The sequence below is a fragment of the Coregonus clupeaformis genome, chromosome 14 (genome assembly GCF_020615455.1).
Source record: "Coregonus clupeaformis isolate EN_2021a chromosome 14, ASM2061545v1, whole genome shotgun sequence".
NCBI classification, from domain to species: Eukaryota; Metazoa; Chordata; class Actinopteri; order Salmoniformes; family Salmonidae; genus Coregonus; species Coregonus clupeaformis.
Window position 1 is genome coordinate 39,476,934 of NC_059205.1, and position 19,126 is coordinate 39,496,059.

Below are 19,126 nucleotides of genomic sequence, written 5' to 3' on the forward strand. Positions count from 1 at the left end.
AGATCCAATCCTAACAATTGTACAGCAGACAGTAGCCCAAAGCGGGGATACTATCTAACTCCTACCAACAAACAACAAAAGCACCCAGGCACATCTACAGAAATGAAAAATGTATGTCAGGCCCATTTAAATGTTGAATTCATTATTCTGTGTTGTTGGCCCTTGTACAACTCTGTCCTGTGTTTTTGTTAGTGATAAGAAGGAGAACTTAAACCACAGATAGAGGAGAGGAAAGGACCTTATCAGACACTGGTGCTATAAGGAGCTGCCAGGAAGAAGATTTTTTTAAATTTCTGTCTAAAACTCAAGATGGTTCAATTCCCTTTCGTTGCTTTTGACAAACCAACTTTTATCAAGCGGATCTTCTGATGGCATCGTGTTTCTCTCAGAGATCTGAAAAAGAGATCTCTGTGATGAGCTCTCTAGGAGCTGGCCGTGACAGCAGAGTGAACTGTGAATTTAATGGGGCTTTGAGCCACATGAAATATCTATGAAGAACTGGATGAAATATTCAGCCATTTTGAAAAAAGTCACACATTTTAAGGCAATATGTTGGATGAATTATGCCGTTAAAGCCACTCTTTATTTGATGTTTCTCTCACAATGGACCTTACACTGATTCACTGTCGTTTAAAAAAAAAGATTATTATTTTACTATTAGGATAAAATATTTCCATGTATGGAATTGTTGATCATGTACAAGGCATAATTTACAATAGATTGCATGTTGCCTAATTACTGTATATAATCTAGTATTGCTCTAATCTGGAAGGTCAACATATGATTTATAATCAAACTAAAACAGATTACTGTGGTGAATATGAACATTATATTAACAGAGAAAAAAGGTTGGGAATAATTCATGGAGACTGAAATGAGCTCAAACAGAGTAAAACAACACAGTCTGTGACTAAAACCAAATCCTCTGTGCATGACTGACACCCACTGGCCAAACACAAGCACCAAAAACACACAAGGTCAATATAGTAAAAGGCATGCATCTTAACGTGTGTGTGTGTGAGTGTGTGTGAATGTGTGTGTGTGTGTGTGTGTGTGTGAGTGTGTGTGTGTGTGTGCATGCATGCGTGTTGATCGATATAGAAAAGACAAAGACAGTGAGGACAGTACAGTCTTGAGCTCTTTTTGTGACTTTGTCCCAAATGGCACCCTATTCCCTTTATAGTGCACTACATTTGACCAGAGCCATAGGGGGAATAGGGTGCTTTTTGGGACGCATACTTGGGCTCTGTCTGTATGATGTAATTAGTTGAGAGAGATATCTGCTGTAGAATATCAGGGGAATTGTTCCTGGTGAGTCATTATTAATAGAGGTATTGCATCAGGATAGTCCGGTTAATCTACTTTATTATTATTACCCAGCTCCATAAAATAATTTTATTAAAATGAAAAATGTTCCAGGAGGCAAATTAAAAGATCTAAACAGCTCTATTGCCTGGGCATCCACAGTAGAGTAGAGCTGAATGGGTCTTTGAGGCAATTTGTCTGGGCGATACAGGATGTACGCTACCGGTAACACTCACATTACGGCTCATATATTATCAATCATATCTCCTGTGAGCACGTTTGGCTTGATGATACACTATGGAGGCCTACAGTGTGTGATTTTGATTGGAAATTCATAGACAAAGATAAGGCAGTGTTTTGGCAGCTTGGCTGTTTGTGCTATGATGCCAACTCCTTGTCACTCATTCATTGTCATGCCAATGTTTGGCTTGACAATGACAGCAATGGAGAAGACAAGAGCACAGACAGATCCGGGACCAGGCAAGTATTTTGGCAGCTTGAAAACACTACACATAACACTTATGGCTCATATCAATAGGGCTGGTACAATTACAGTATAACCGTTGACAGTTATGGATGAAAACCCTCATGAAAATAAAATAATAGTCAAAAATGTTTTGGGTGGAACAAACAGGGACAGCCGGGAATTTGTGCGGTTATTGCTCCTAGCTGAAATGTAAAATGTTCAACTGTTTAAAAAAAATATATATATATATTACGGTGACCATGGTCATTTGGCTGGTCAATTACCGTCATCAAAATTCCATGACTGTCACAGCCCTACATCTCAATTCCTCATGTGAGCCTCTTTGGCTTGATTTTACAGTAACAGTTCAGTGTGTGTCTGTGTGAGAGTGATAGAAACTCTTGTTGAAAAAGTTAGATAAGCCCTACCGTATTCTACTTACCTTTCTGTTGCCGTCCGCTGATTTGTATGTGAGCATGTAGTTGTCGATGTCTGCGATCGGCGGTTGCCAGGAGATGAGGGCACTGCGGTGGTTCACCTCGCTAGCCGTCAGGTTCAGAGGAGCGTCCATGGCTACAGGGGACCAATCAGATAGCAGATTACTACATCACAGTTCCATTGAGTCAAATCATTCTATGTTTGGTGGTCAATATTTTGTATCCAAATACTGTACGTAAATTGGGAATATTGCCCAATTATGGTCTGTCTCCTAATTTGATGACCCCCCTCTAGCGGACCTTAGTTGAAGACACCCTTCTGCACATGCATTCTCATGTCCTTTACCCAGCATCTATAACTGCAATATGTTTTATCTGCCAAAGATTCACGCTAAAAAAAGAATTAGACATTCCAAACAGAAGGTTTTTGCCCAAGACCCTATCCTCCTCTCACATCTAGATAGCTGATACATGCACTCCTTTTCCTATCTCTCTCATTTTAATTTTTCCCTGTTGTCCTCAGGTGTTTTCAGGGGAGATCTATGACAGCTCAGTAATTAACAGCGTATTCTACCACTGATAGCCTCAGGACTGAAGGATTTTCTACATGAGATGCAATGACATCTCAACACTGCAGTAGTGCCGACTAGACAAAATTACAATGTGGATGTCCTCACTGACTTGACTGCCTCTTCCAGGTCTTATCTGACAGATTGCCATTCTCCTCCTGTCTCCTCAACATGACTGCAATGCCTGAGAGGGTGTTTGTATTTCCTTTTCCTTCCGTCCCCCTTTCATTGTGATGGACAATGATTCAACATTTTCATATAGTCAGAGGGCACATCTCAGAAGCATTTTCAGCCATCACAATGCCTACACTTCTCTCTTGTTTATTTTCTCTCACACTCTCTGATCTCTCTCAATTCTTTCTCTCGATTCTCTCTCTCTCATTCCCTCTCTTTAATTATAGTATACCTGCACTCGGAGGCGCGTTAACACTCTTTACATTAGCAGCAGTTCTAAAGTTCTATTCTGAGAGTTGGAGGACATTCTGTAACATTCTAATGTTCTATAGTTTTGCCACATGCTAATGTAGAGGTGTCTCAATACAGGTGGCAAGGGCAGTAATTAATTATTATTATTATTATGATAAGAAGATCAGTAAATAACATTTCTCTCACTGGTCAAGTCTTTTAGAAAGTGAGTCACCCAATAACTTAATGCTCATAAGAGGCCATCACCACTGGAACTATGTTATCAGAGCATAACAGCTAGCGAAAACAAAGCGTAAGCAATGCATAACCACATCAAAAACATTTAATGAGACGCAAATGAAGAACAGAAAAGCCCTATAAAGTCTGGTGAACTTGGCCATCCCATCCAGTGATTATGAGTCAACATCAGACAACAAGGCTGGCACTGGAATAGCAAAGCCAATGGCCTGTGACACTTTACACAAATTAATTTAGCCAAAAACAGTGTCTATAAATTAAGTTTTGCAAAGGGCACTGGTTGATTAAACATAGGGGAATTGCCCCTCCCTCTAGGGAGACTTTTACTGCAAGACACAAGACAAAATAAAGCCATAGAAAAGTACTGGTTGTTCTTTTTTCTGGACATAAGTTTGTGTACTCTACAGAGGCAGAGCAGCAGCCCACTTGTTCTGAAAATGTTAATGCAGCTCCAGCAGAGTGCAGCCTAGGTAAAACTCTGCCGTTCTGCTCCCTTTGGGATATTAATGGCCTGCTGCTGACAGAGACTTTTTGTCTCGAAAATAAAGTTTAGAGCCCCAACTAAACTAAACTAGACCATTTTCCTCATCTCCCTCCCCTGCCGTAGAGTAGGTATGATCTCATTGGCTTGTGGAGGTCGTTAGCTAGGAGTATGGTGTCCATATTACGACAGCCTCAGTCTCGGCAACTCTTGTGGAGATTGAAAAAAATTGTGCGAATCTTGCTGAGACTGAGGCTGTCCTAACATGGACACCTTATAGCAGCAGTAGAAACATGGTCAGTAAGTGATCACACTGCAAGGGCCTCAATCAGAGGGGCAATGATTCCTGTTGCTAATTAGACACACTTTAACTGGGAGGTGTGAAAGGGCACCCGTTAATTGAATAGGAGCAAGTTTCAAGTAGTTTCAAGTAGCTTGCCTTGCTCTGTGCTGCTTCTTGAACATGTGCCTTCAAAAAGTATTCACACCCCTTGATTTTCCCCACATTTTAATGTGTTACAGCCTGAATTTAAAATAGATTAAATTTAGATTTTGTGTCTCTGGCCTACACACAATACCCCATAATGTTAAAGTGGAATTATGTTTTTAGACATTTTTACAAATTCATAAAAAATGAAAAGCTGAAATGTCTTGAGTCAATAAGTATTAAACACCTATGTTATGGCAAGCCTAAACAAGTTTAGGAGTAAAAATGTGCTTAACAAGTCACATAATAAGTTGCATGGATAATAGTGTTTAACATGATTTTTGAATGACTACCTTATCTCTGCACCCCACACATACAATTATCTGTAAGATCCCTCAGTCGAGCAGTGAATTTCAAACACAGATTCAACCACAAAGACCAGGGAGGTTTTCCAATGCCTCGCAAAGAAGGACATCTATTGGTAGATTGGTATAAAAAAAAGCAGACAATGAATATCCCTTTGAGCATGGTGAAGTAATTAATTATATTTTGCATGGTGTATCAATACACCCAGTCTTAACAAAGATGCAGGCGTCCTTGCTAACTCAGTTGCCGGAGAGGAGGGAAACCACTCATTGATTTCATCATGAGCCCAATGGTTATTTTAAAACAGTTACAGAGTTTAATGGCTTTGATAGAAGAAAGCTGAGGATGGATCAACAACATTCTAGTTACTCCACAAAACTAACCTAAATGACAGAGTGAAAAGAAGGAAGCCTGTACATAATAATAATATTATTCCAAAACATGCATCCTGTTTAAAATAAGGCACTAAAGTAAAACTGCAAAAAATGTGTCAAGAAATTAACTTCATGTCCTGAAGGCAAAGCGTTATGTTTGGGGCAAATCCAACACAACACATCACTGTGTTGTGTTGGATTTGCCCCAAAGAGTACCACTCTTCATATTTTCAAGCATGGGGTTGACTGCATCATGTTATGGGGATGTCTGTCATTTGCAAGGACTAGGGATTTGTTTTTCAAAAAAATAATAAACGGAGCTAAGCAAAGGCAAAATTCTAGAGGAAAACCTGGTTCAGTCTGCTTTCCAACAGACACTGGGAGACAAATTCACGTTTCAGCAGGACAATAGCCTAAAACAGAAGGCCAAATATACACTGGAGTTGCTTACCAAGATGACATTGAATGTTCCTGAGTAGCCTAGTTACAGTTTTGACTTAAATCAGCTTGAAAAGCTATACTAAGACTTGAAAATGGCTGTCTTGCAACGATCAACATCTAACTTGACAGAGCTTGAAGAACGTTAAAAATAATAATATGCAAATATTGTACAATCGAGGTGTGCAAAGCTCTTAGAGACTTGTATTTTATTGACTTAGGGGTGTGAATACTTATGTAAATGTAAATAATATTTAATGGTAAATACATTTGCAAAAATTCATAAAAACATGTTTTCACTTTGACATGATGGGGTATTATGTGTAGATGGGTGAGATTTTTTTACATTTTGAATTCAGGCTATAACACAACAAAATGTGGAATAAGTCAAGGGGTATAAATACTTTCTGAAGGCACTGCATATGTACTGTAGCTGCTCTTAGTCTGTGTAGGTTGCTTCTGAACAGGTGGGTGGTAAGTAACTAAGCAAGTAAAGTAACTAACATACTTGTTGCAAAGTTGGCGATGACGGTTCCGCTGGTCAGGGGTCCCTTGGTGGCGTAGAGGGCTACAGAGTAGGTGGTGCTGGGCATGAGCTTAGTGAGCTGGTGCTCCTGTTTCACACCTTCCACCAGGAAGGTATTAGCTGTCACTACAAGAGTAGAAGGAACACAAATACATATTAGAATAGGAGAATACAAATAGGAGATTGTAAACAAACCTGACTTTTATGATTACATGAAACTATTTGGAGCCTTAATTATTAATGTATAGCGGTTGCCTAGGATATGCATGTTCACAGTCAGAGTTGGTAGACTGGGGTTCCTATGGGTATTACATGGGTCAGGTTTAATTGCATGTTGCATAAATACATTTAGCTCAAATTCATGATTCCTTATTTGTTTGCATGACTAAACTTTGTATAATCAATCTAAATAAATTGGCTGTTTAATAAATGGCTTACTATAACCTCAGAAATACCAGGATCCATGTTGGTGGTGAAAAATAATAGGCTAACAAAAATGTTCAGCCATGATTTCATTGCCTGGATGAGTATATTAGAGAGGACACCTAACGAACGCACCAAAGAGTCAATAGAGCACATTAGCAAGAGGTTGCTGAAGAACCATAATTGGTGGCCATATTGATGAAAGCTGCATCGACTAGCAAGCGGAAGTCTGAGCTGATTTCCAAGTAGCTGTGAGACACTTTCCTCTGAGAGCCGAGTTGGCAGGAGTCCAGTCCACCTAGTCTCACTCTACAGACTCAGGGCGCTCCACACGCTCCATCCCCATAGCGGAGAAACAGTGGCTGTGAAAAGACAATAAATCCACCTACCCTGGTTGCAGGTGAGGGTGAACACGTAGTTGTCAACGCTGGACAGAGGAGGGTTCCACCGGAGTAAAGCTCCTTGTGAGGTAATGTTGAGGGCTGTCAGTTCCATTGGCATGTCCATCGCTGTATCAAAGAGAGAGATGAAAGCAATGCATGGGTCAGAGAGGATACCATATCAACACTAACCCAAGATGGCCCATTCACTTTACAAAATGTCATCTACTGTATGTTCCAATTTACAGACCACCATGTGGACTATATACTCTGCAGATTGAGGCTAATTTGTAATGACTCTCTTCTCCAGTGAGATCACAATTCTTGCTAGTATAACTGACATCAAAGGCAAATTATACAGTCAAATATTCTGTACAGTACACATAAGAAGCTTTTATTTAAGACTCCCTACCTACCGCAAGAACCAAGAGAGAGTAGGAATTTAATTACATGTTTAACTTAGTGTTTTAACCTCCATGTTTTCATATGGATTTTTGGCTTTACAGAAAAAGTATTGAGAATACAGAAGTAAACAGCTTGCGTTGAAAGGACTTGAATCAACCGTTAATACACCATACCCACATGGCTGGGAAATGGCTCAGAATCAACCGTTAATACACCATACCCACATGGCTGGGAAATGGCTCAGAATCAACCATTAATACACCATACCCACATGGCTGGGAAATGGCTTAGAATCAACCGTTAATACACCATACCCACATGGCTGGGAAATGGCTCAGAATCAACCGTTAATACACCATACCCACATGGCTGGGAAATGGCTCAGCATCAACCGTTAATACACCATACCCACATGGCTGGGAAATGGCTCAGATTATATCTAGGAATTATAATCACACTGCTTGTGAATAAAAGGTGTTTGATTACACTTATTACTATAATTACAAAAATATTTAAATGAATCTAATGAAAGCTGCCAATTTGAAGTGAAATAAAATTGAATTAGATTAGATTGAATAAAAACAAGAATTGTATTTCTCTAACTGTTGATTGTCCTATTTGAAACTAATGAATATATGTAAAAAATAAAAATGTAATAATCATAAAAGATTAGATTGAATAAGCCAGAACTACTTCATCACTCAAAGCATGTAATGATGTGTGGGGATGCCAGTAGTACCACTATTGAGTAGGGATGTGTTTGTGGCTAGTTGGTACTGGATTAACCTTTAAAGATGATGGTGCATGGTAAAGGATGGAAGCGGAATGCCAGAGGTCCGGTGCAAAAGAGGTGGTAGATTTATTAACAAAAATAGTTACAAAAATAATAAATAATTAATGTATAAGATGTATAAATAAATGTATTCCCTGAAAAATGAAAATGACAAAAGAAAGCTTAATTAATTAGAATAAAGTAAGAATAAACATATTCAAAAGTTTCCACAGTCTCAGGACAAGCTGTTCAACAACCAAGAGTCTGAGCTCAATGCCCAGCTATACAGTCGTGGTCAAAAGTTTTGAGAATGACACAAGTATTGGTCTTCACAAAGTTCGCTGCTTCAGTGTTCTGAGATATTTTTGTCAGATGTTACTATGGTATACTGAAGTATAATTACAAGTATTCCATAAGTGTCAAAGGCTTTTATTGACAATTACATTCAGTTTATGCAAAGAGTCAATATTTGCAGTGTTGACCCTTCTTTTTCAAGACCTCTGTAATCCGCCCTGGCATGCTGTCAATTAACTTCTGGGCCACATCCTGACTGATGGCAACCCATTCTTGCATAATCAATGCTTGGAGTTTGACAGAATTTGTGGGTTTTTGTTTGTCCACCCGCCTCTTGAGGATTGACCACAATTTCTCAATGGGATTAAGGACTTGGGAGTTTCCTGGCCAAATTTCGATGTTTTGTTCCCCGAGCCACTTAGTTATCACTTTTGCCTTATGGCAAGGTGCTCCATCATGCTGGAAAAGGCATTGGTCGTCACCAAACTGTTCTTGGATGGTTGGGAGAAGTTGCTCTCGGAGGATGTGTTGGTACCATTCTATATTCATGGCTGTGTTCTTAGGCAAAATTGTGAGTGAGCCCACTCCCTTGGCTGAGAAGCAACCCCACACATGAATGGTCTCAGGATGCTTTACTGTTGGCATGACACAGGACTGATGGTAGCGCTCACCTTTTCTTCTCTGGACAAGGTGTTTTCCGGATGCCCCAAACAATCGGAAAGGGGATTCATCAGAGAAAATGACTTTACCCCAGTCCTCAGCAGTCCAATCCCTGTACCTTTTGCAGAATATCAGTCTGTCCCTGATGTTTTTTCTGGAGAGAAGTGGCTTCTTTGCTGCCCTTCTTGATACCAGGCCATCCTCCAAAGGTATTCGCCTCACTGTGCGTGCAGATGCACTCACACCTGCCTGCTGCCATTCCTGAGCAAGCTCTGCACTGGTGGTGCCCCGATCCCGCAGCTGAATCAACTTTAGGAGACGGTCCTGCTGGACTTTCTTGGGCGCCCTGATGCCTTCTTCACAACAATTGAACCTCTCTCCATGAAGTTCTTGATGATCCGATAAATGGTTGATTTAGGTGCAATCTTACTAGCAGCAATATCCTTGCCTGTGAAGCCCTTTTTGTGCAAGCAATGATGACGGCACGTGTTTCCTTGGAGGTAACCATGGTTAACAGAGGAAGAACAATGATTTCAAGCACCACCCTCCTTTTAAAGCTTCCAGTCTGTTATTCTAACCCAATAAGCATGACAGAGTGATCTCCAGCCTTGTCCTCGTCAAAACTCTCACCTGTGTTAACGAGAGAATCACTGACATGATGGCAGCTGGTCCTTTTTTGGCAGGGCTGGAATGCAGTGGAAATGTTTTTTTTGGGATTAAGTTCATTTTCATGGAAAAGAGGGACTTTGCAATTAATTGCAATTCATCTGATCACTCTTCATGACATTCTGGAGTATATGCAAATTGCAATCATCAAAACTGAGGCAGCAGACTTTGTGAAAATTAATATTTGTGTCATTCTCAAAACTTTTGACCACGACTGTATACTTTCACAGAGCCCTACCCTGCTTGGACTGAACCATTTCTGCCAGTAAGTAGAGGGTAGGCTACACAACCGGAAGTATAGAGTAAATGCTTTTAAAAGCCCAGTGCAATCAAAAACGTGATTTTCCTGTGTTTTATATATATTTCCATACAATGAGGTTGGAATAATACTGTGAAATTGTGATGATAATGCCCTTTCAGTGTAAGAGCTGTTTGAAAAGACCGCCTGAAATTTTCACCTGTTTTGGTTGGATGGAGTTTTGGCCTGCCTATGATAAATGTTGTCTGTCATCTTTTATCAGTATGAATTCGATATGGGCTACATGCAACTTTCAATGGGGGCTGATAAGATTTGTTGGATTACTTCATGGAGCAATAATTTTAATAGCTATTATCAATGCAACGCAGTAAAAACACCAGAATCTGCTGAACCACAGTACCTGTCTGCCCCAGCCACGGCCATTAGCTGGACAGTTGACTCAGATCCAGTGAATCCTGGACAGTCATTACCTTTGGAATTACAGCTAGCGCCTCAGTGCCTGACAACAGTAGCTACTCGGCCGGCCGGACTCTCCAGCGACCGCACAAAAACTCTTCCTTAGTGCTAAAGATCTTCATAAGCTGTCTGTGTTTGTGTTTCTGGCCTGTAAGTGGAGCACCAGCCCAGCTACGTTCATGGCAGAGCATCTCATCTGACACATTGGATTTCGAGACACTTTCAGGCACAGCGAGCTCCTCTTTCCATAACGTGTTTTATCTCTTTCTTGCTGAACCACACCACAATGGAATTATATTCTTCTGCTCCTTCACATAGTTTTGTGAAACACTGCCTGAGATTCATCATAGCTGCAGCATTAGCAGAATGCTAGTGTTCATCTGTTTCTCTGAAAATAAGTTAAACCCTGTAACTTCAGAACGTTAGTGGTGTGTTTTTTTCTAGTTTTGAGTTACACTCTGATACTGGAGTGAAAATGGAGCAGTGGGTGCTATCATTGGGTATGATAGCATAAAATCAGCCTCAAGGATGAATAGCGCTGCAGTGATATTCTTAGATTCCATTGAAAAGGTGAATATGATAGTTGAGAGTGGTGTTGTGTTGCGGGAGACACAGACGTCGGTATTTCATATGCACAGCAAATGTGCTGTTCATCATATGCACTTGTCTCCTATGAGACACGACATGTTTCAGCAAAGGAGATTTGCATCCAAAAAGAACCTTCTTTATTGTAGATACAAGTTGACCATGACGAGATACTCTTCATACTCTTATGAATCCGGCGAAGAAAGTTATACTTTCTAACGTGCCACCATTTGTTTGAGATGAAGTGTTGGAGTGAGAGTTTTCTCGTCATGGTCAACTTGTATCTACAATAAAGAAGGTTCTTTTTGGATGCAAATCTCCTTTGCTAAAACATGTCGTGTCTCATAGGAGACAAGTGCATATGATTTTAAAGAAGGACACTGACAAGCTGAATTTAGCATTCAGTTTTAAGATTGATGGATTTGATTATGTCTTCTACGCTTCTACTGAATCAATGAAATGCTTTGGCTGTGGAAGAGAGGGGCATTTGGTTCGTTAATGTCCCGAGAACGAGCGCGCAGAGCCCGGTAGCAGATCTAATGCTGGTGCAGCTTATGCACCACCGCGAAGGGATAAACATTCTAAGGGTGCAGGGGAAGGGAGAAGGTGGGCAGATGTGGTTGGAAAAGTAGGAAAGGAAAGCAGTGTGGCTACGGAGGCAATTGTGGTAGATCAGAACAAAGAGGGAGGGGAAACAGTCGGTGAGATTGCGACTGCGGTCGCTGAGGTGGTACTGGAAAATGAAATTGGAGGTCAAGAGGAGATTTAAATAATGGAAAAAAAACAGCTGTTTTCAAAGTACAGAGGAGTAAGAGGAAGAATTGAAAGGGTGGTGAAGGGTCTAATTCTAAGAGGAAGGTAGAGATTGATAAATCAGTTGAGGATAAACAGGTTGTAGAGATGGAGTTTTCTTCTGGGGAGGATAGCGAGAGTGAGTCATCTGACACGTCACAACAAAATAGCGAGATAAATGGGGTGGAAGGGGGGTATGAGATTGAGAAGGTATGACAATTTCTGAAGTTGACAAAAGGGAAGAAATACAGTGAGGGAAAAAAGTATTTGATCCCCTGCTGATTTGGTATGTTTGCCCACTGACAAAGACATGATCAGTCTATAATTTTAATGGTAGGTTTATTTGAACAGTGAGAGACAGAATAACAACAACCAAATCCAGAAAAACGCATGTCAAAAATGTTATAAATTGATTTGCATTTTAATGAGGGAAATAAGTATTTGACCCCTCTGCAAAACATGACTTAGTACTTGGTGGCAAAACCCTTGTTGGCAATCACAGAGGTCAGACGTTTCTTGTAGTTGGCCACCAGGTTTGCACACATCTCAGGAGGGATTTTGTCCCACTCCTCTTTGCAGATCTTCTCCAAGTCATTAAGGTTTTGAGGCTGACATTTGGCAACTCGAACCTTCAGCTCCCTCCACAGATTTTCTATGGGATTAAGGTCTGGAGACTGGCTAGGCCACTCCAGGACCTTAATGTGTTTCTTCTTGAGCCACTCCTTTGTTGCCTTGGCCGTGTGTTTTGGGTCATTGTCATGCTGGAATACCCATCCACGACCCATTTTCAATGCCCTGGCTGAGGGAAGGAGGTTCTCACCCAAGATTTGACGGTACATGGCCCGTCCATCGTCCCTTTGATGCGGTGAAGTTGTCCTGTCCCCTTAGCAGAAAAACACCCCCAAAGCATAATGTTTCCACCTCCATGTTTGACGGTGGGGATGGTGTTCTTGGGGTCATAGTTAGCATTCCTCCTCCTCCAAACACGGTGAGTTGAGTTGATGCCAAAGAGCTCGATTTTGGTCTCATCTGACCACAACACTTTCACCCAGTTCTCCTCTGAATCATTCAGATGTTCATTGGCAAACTTCAGACGGGCCTGTATATGTGCTTTCTTGAGCAGGGGGACCTTGCGGGCGCTGCAGGATTTCAGTCTTTCACGGCGTAATGTGTTACCAATTGTTTTCTTGGTGACTATGGTCCTAGCTGCCTTGAGATCATTGACAAGATCCTCCTGTGTAGTTCTGGGCTGATTCCTCACCGTTCTCATGATCATTGCAACTCCACGAGGTGAGATCTTGCATGGAGCCCCAGGCCGAGGGAGATTTACAGTTATTTTGTGTTTCTTCCATTTGCCAATAATCGCACCAACTGTTGTCACCTTCTCACCAAGCTGCTTGGCGATGTTCTTGTAGCCCATTCCAAGGTCTACAATCTTGTCCCTGACATCCTTGGAGAGCTCTTTCTGATTGAGAGGGGGTCAAATACTTATTTCCCTCATTAAAATGCAGATCAATTTATAACATTTTTGACATGCGTTTTTCTGGATTTTTTTGTTGTTATTCTGTCTCTCACTGTTCAAATAAACCTACCATTAAAATTATAGACTGGTCATTTCTTTGTCAGTGGGCAAACGTACAAAATCAGCAGGGGATCAAATACTTTTTTCCCTCACTGTATATGCAGGATTATAATGTAACAGATTTTTTTCCTGAAAGTGAATTGTTTATTGAATCAGCAAAGTTTCCGATGTCAAAAATAACAGGGGGAGGTTTGACAAGCCCTGCAATTGCTAGACTCAAGAAAGTGGTCACCAGAGTGATAAGTGATGTAAATTCTAAAGGAAATGAAAGAGTTCAGTCACAGCCTTAACTCTGTAAAGAGATGTGGTTTCTGTGTCTTCCTCTGTATTTTTTTTTTCATCCATTCAGTTTTAAGATTTCTTCTTTAAACGTAAATGGGGCAAGAGACGTTAAAAAAAGAGCCATAGTGTATGAGTTACTTAGGGGAAAGGGAAGTGACATAAGTTTTCTACAAGAAAGGCATAGTAATTTGGAAAATGAAGTTATGTGGCAACAGGAGTGGGGGGGACAGTGGTGTGTAGTCATAAAAACTCAAAAAGTGGGGGTGTGGCCATCTTGTTCTCAAAAGGGTTTTTGCCTTTGTCATATGAGGTTGAAGAGGTAGTTGAGGGGAGGTTATTAAAAGTTAGAGCGAGGTATGAAAACATCACTATGTGTCTGATAAATGTATATGCCCCAGTGGTGGCAGTTGAGAGGGTATGTTTTTTAGAGACATTATCAAATACCAATAAGAAATGTAATACTGAAGATTATTTATTTATTGCTGGGGATTTTAACTGCACAGTCAGTGATTTAGGTAGAAATCACAAAGAACCTCATATAGCCTCAAGGACTTTTAAAACGCCTCATTGTAACACCTGAACTGTGGGATATTTGGAGGAGTCAACATGGAGGCATGAGACAGTACACCTGGGCCCATGTGAGAGACAACACCATCTCTATGGCCAGGTTAGTTAGGTTTTATTGTTTTGAGCATCAATCTCAGGTCTGTAAATCAAGTGTGATAACCCCAGTGCGATTTCATTAACGCTGTAAAACCCAAAAGCGCATACTGGCTTTTTAATATAACTTTATTGAGTGATGCTCACTTCAGGAAATGTTTTAGTTTTTTCTGGGAGAGGTGGAGGTCTCAAAAGGCCAGTTTTGTATCCCTTCAACAGTGGTGGGATAAACGGAATATCCAGATTCAACAATTCTGTAATTAATACACGAGGAATGTCACCAAAGACATCACCAGATCAATGAAAGCCCTTGAGTCTGAAATAGTGGAACTCCTGACGTTGGTTGAGACCACAGGAGATCGAGGCCATACTCAGGCCCTCAAGAGGAAAAAAGCTGCATTGGCAGACCTGCTGGGTATCAGAACACAGGGGGCATTGGTGAGAAGTAAGTTTCAGGGAATCTCTGAAATGGATGCCTCATTCAAATGTTTCTTTGGTTAGAGAAAAAGAATGGACAAAGAGGAATTATTCATTGTCTCAAATCAGCTGTTGGACAGGAGCTCACTAGCCCTAGCGAAATTAGAAAGAGGGCAGTAGAGTTCTATGCTGAGCTCTACAAGTGTGAGTACAAAGATGATAAAACAGTGACACAGCTGTTCCTTGATGGGCTCCCACAGGTGGCTGCAGAAGCTCAGGTTGAGCTAGAGCAACCATTGTCTTTGCAGGAGCTATACACTGCATTAAAAGGCATGGAAAATGGAAGGACACCAGACATCGATGGGCTTCCCGTTGACTTTTTAAAGTATTTTTGGGCTATGTTGGGAGAGGATTGACTAGCAGTAGTTAATGATAGTTTGACCGGAGGGTTACTACCGATAAGCTGCAGAAGGGCTGTCCTCACCCTACTGCCCAAAAAGGGTGACCCTAGGGAGGTGAAGAACTGGAGGCCGGTGGCTTTATTGTGCACTGATTATAAGATCCTGTCAAAGGCTTTGTCCAACAGGCTGAGGGAGGTGATGGGGAAAATCATACATACGGACCAGTCCTACTGTGTTGCCGGCAGGCAGATAGGGGATAACATTTCTCTGATTCAGAACTTTTGGGACGTCTCTAGGGCTATTGGGTTGGATGCTGGTCTAATTTCAATTGATTAGGAAAAGGCATTTGACCGAGTCAATACTTATGGCACACTTTTGATGTGTTTGGTTTCAGCTCTGGTTTTATTGCTATGATAAGGGTGATATATGGTGACATTGAAAGTGTATTCAAAGTTAACAGTGGCTTGAGTGCTCCTATTAAAGTGTGTAGAGGTATTAGGCAGGGATATTCTTTGTCGGGAATGTTATATGCCATTGCTATAGAGCCACTACTAAATAGCATTAGAGTCGCATTGAAGGGGTGTACCTTTCAGAGGATATTCCTCCTATTCGTCTCTCAGCCTATGCTGATGATGTAGTTATTTTAGTGAAAAATCAAGCGGAGGTGGATAGTTTGAGTCTAATGGTTGATCGTTTTAGGGGAATATCCTCTGCAAAGGTAAATTAGGAAAAAGGTTGTGCTTTACAGATTGGAGAATGGTCTGGAGGGATCATGGCTTTGCCAGGGGGGCTGGAATGGTGTAAGGGAGGTTTTAAGTATCTTGGAGTGTACCTAGGAGATGAGGAGACAATGGAAAAAAATTGGATTGGGGTGGTTGAAATGGTGGACGGGAGGATGAGGAGATGGCGTTGGTTGTTATCTCGTATGTCATATAGGGGGTGCACAATTATAGTTAAAAATGTGGTTGCCTCTGCACTGTAGCATCGGTTGTCAGTTTTAGAGCCAACATCTGGCCTTCTGGCTAAGATACAGGCGATTATTGTAGATTTATTTTGGGATAGATATCATTGGGTTCCACAAAGTGTTTTGTATTTGTCAAAAGAGGAGGGGGGACAAGGTCTTGTACATCTTGCTCGTAGGGCTGCTGCTTTCCGGTTTCAGGTTATTCAAAGGTTGCTTTATGGACCGGAGAATGTGGTTTGGAGAGGGTTGGCAGGTCTTGTATTACAGCAGGTTGGGGGATTAGGTTTAATAGTAGACAGATTTCTAGGGAGGGAGTACCTCTGTTTTACAGAGGCCTTCTTAGGGTTTGGAGCATAATGAAGGTGTCCAGACGTCAATGCATTGGCTGTTATGGAACCTCTGGTGTACGGGGCAAGACTGGATTGTACAACTTGTAGCTGTTCCACATTTCTCCAAGATTCTGGTGAAGGGCAAAATCATCACCTTAAAACAGTTAATGGCCATGGCTGGGCCCACCTTAATGGATGGAAGACGAGTGGCTGAACATTTGGGGGTGAGGTCGGAAAGGATTGTCGGACAACTGCTGGGAAGCTGCAGGAATGCTCTGTCAGCAGAAGAGTGGGGTATGCTTAATAGTCACAAGAAGAAGGTACAAGATGAAAACGTCTCATTTCCAAGACTAGGGATTACACCCAATATCACAGAGTCAGAAAGAAAGGTGTTATTACTGGATTTGAGAGGGTTGGAAGAGGTGGGTTTGGATGAGGTGAATGGGAAATACTTATATAGGGGCATGGGCGGCTTGTTCAATAGGGCGATATGGGCGACGCACTGCCAAACGGGAAAAGGAAGGGATTTTTTTTCTAATCAATTATATCACGGCAACAGCAGTTATCAGTGTTCACGTCTGATCTGCCAGCCACTAAATGTCAAATCAGGCTAAAGTCGTGCTTCAAATGGCCCCGCCCGTTTTTTGGGCGATTTCAGTCAGGTTGAAAATCGCCCAGAAGTCTCTCATAGCCTGTCATGTAAAATCTATTTTTTTCACATTTCAAAGCTTTCAATACATTCTCTATGGGTGTCTGTGGGCATGCACTTACGCGCTTTCGTCATACGTGACGTAACGTTGAACGTAACTAAGACAATGGCGGCTAGCAGCGTCTATGTTGCGACCTGCAGTGTGGCGTTATTTTATGTTTTTAATTTGTAGACTTAGTTTACAAACATTCTGCAAACATTCTGCTTTGGACTGATCTTCGGTTTTTGACTGATCTTGTTGATCGTGTACATACCCGCTACGAACGGACTAAATAATGAAAACGTTGCTGGCAGCGGAATCCCAATACAGCTGGGAGACTTGGCTGGATGACAGAGTCCCGGACAGAGAAGTGGAGCCGGCCACCTTCACCCTGGTCAGAGCGGACCGCGATCCTGGTAAGAGAGCGACTCTGTACCCCGACATTGAACTGCTTTCTGTGTCATTGAACCTTACTATTGTTGATAAAACAAGTTTACTGGAGAACGGAGACCAAGTAGAGACTTTTGGACAAGGTGGATAATTGTATAAAATAAGGCAGTTTATTCAGAGGTAAAGATATCTGGAATCGCGTGCACGGACCCGTTCGTCAAACTCGTAGGGAGTTTATCAGAAGAGCCCCTAAACATTGTGTGCTGACATTTTATACAATAAAATGAAGTAGGTTGAATCTAGTAGTTCTGATCTTCTGATTGGTCCTGATGAGTTGGGCGAGGTCACCTCCAGGCTAGTGTCACTGTTGCATTGGCTCTGAGTCGGGTTCTCTGTCTTCAGATGTTCAGCCTAAGAGAAGAGGATTTGTGTGTGTGTGTGTGTTTGTTATCAGTGTGTGTGTGTGTGTGTGTTTGTTATCAGTGATGATGTGTGTGTGTGTGTGTGTGTGTTAATCAGTGATGATGTGTGTGTGTGTGTGTGTGTGTGTGTGTGTGTGTCCTCAGGGCAAGAACTCGTGAGTTGGAAGAACTGAGAGACCTATGGCGTGGGTGTTATCCTTAGCCACCTGCTGACAAGGCTGACAAGATAGGACTCTTGTTCATTGTATTGAATACAAAGGCCCAACACAAAATGGGTCATGCACAAGATTTTAGTCAGACCAAGCTATAACATTATATATTTACTACGACAGTACATTCAACCAAAAGCTAATATAACAAAGGCATCAGAGATTATTTATAATCTGTCACAGAAACTGGAATCCATCTCCCCAGATCAGTCAATAAATGCTTCTGGTATTGACTTATATGCTGCCCCTGTCTTCATGTTGTTGCTGGACATATCTTTTTTAAAATGTGTGTAGGTCACCTAAATCATCAGAAAAATTGCCCCTCCTGAGAATTTTTTCAGGAGCCGCCACTGTATAGGGGGTGTGTCAAGGTGTTGAATAAAGATAAATAGAAAAATAGAAAATACACTCCATGGAGGGTAAAATTGGGTATTGATGACAAGGTAAAGCTAGCATGGAGAGCACTGCACAAGCCTCCGTTACAAAAGGGTACCGGTGATGTGCAATGGAGGGTTTTGCATGGCATCATTGCAGTTAATGCTTTTGGATCTGTTATTAACTCAGATGTTGGAGATGGATGTCCTTTTGGTAATATAAGAGAAACCATTTTTCACTGTTTTATGGAGTGTGAGAGGATAAAACCTCTCTTGGAAATGCTGGAGTCTTTGTTTAAAGCTGTAGGGGAGAATGACACTTCAATGACACTGTTTTTATTTTGGGGTTTCAATATAGTAAGCAACAGAAAAGAAAATGTCAACTGTTACATTTTATTTTGGGACAAGCTAAGATTAGTGAAAGCGAGAATAAAAGTGCCTTTTGAGTTCTTCTCGGCTGTAAAAGATCTCCCATTGTTTGAGGAGAAGTGGGCTTATGAAGGAGCGGTTTGTTTTGTGGAGGGGAAACTATTTTTTGTTGATGAAATGAGTTGAATGTATATGCTTTTGTATTTTTATTTAATTTATTTTTGTTTACATTTTTATTTAGGAATGACATTTGTTGTTTCATTTCTGAAAAGGTAGTGTGCCAGTATTTGTGTT

At 41.2% G+C, this 19,126-nt stretch overlaps 1 protein-coding gene across 1 annotated transcript in view; it reads right to left on the reverse strand.

The window, feature by feature from the left end:
- LOC121580913 (tenascin-R-like) overlaps window positions 1–19,126 on the reverse strand; it is a 184,663-nt gene that overhangs the window by 16,407 nt on the left and 149,130 nt on the right. Inside the window, exons 15-17 of the mRNA XM_041896100.1 lie at window positions 6,865–6,984; window positions 6,035–6,178; window positions 2,214–2,344 (exon numbers count right to left, since the gene is read on the reverse strand). Of these exons, the coding sequence (XP_041752034.1) occupies window positions 2,214–2,344; window positions 6,035–6,178; window positions 6,865–6,984 (395 nt within the window). The remainder of the gene's footprint in view (window positions 1–2,213; window positions 2,345–6,034; window positions 6,179–6,864; window positions 6,985–19,126) is intronic.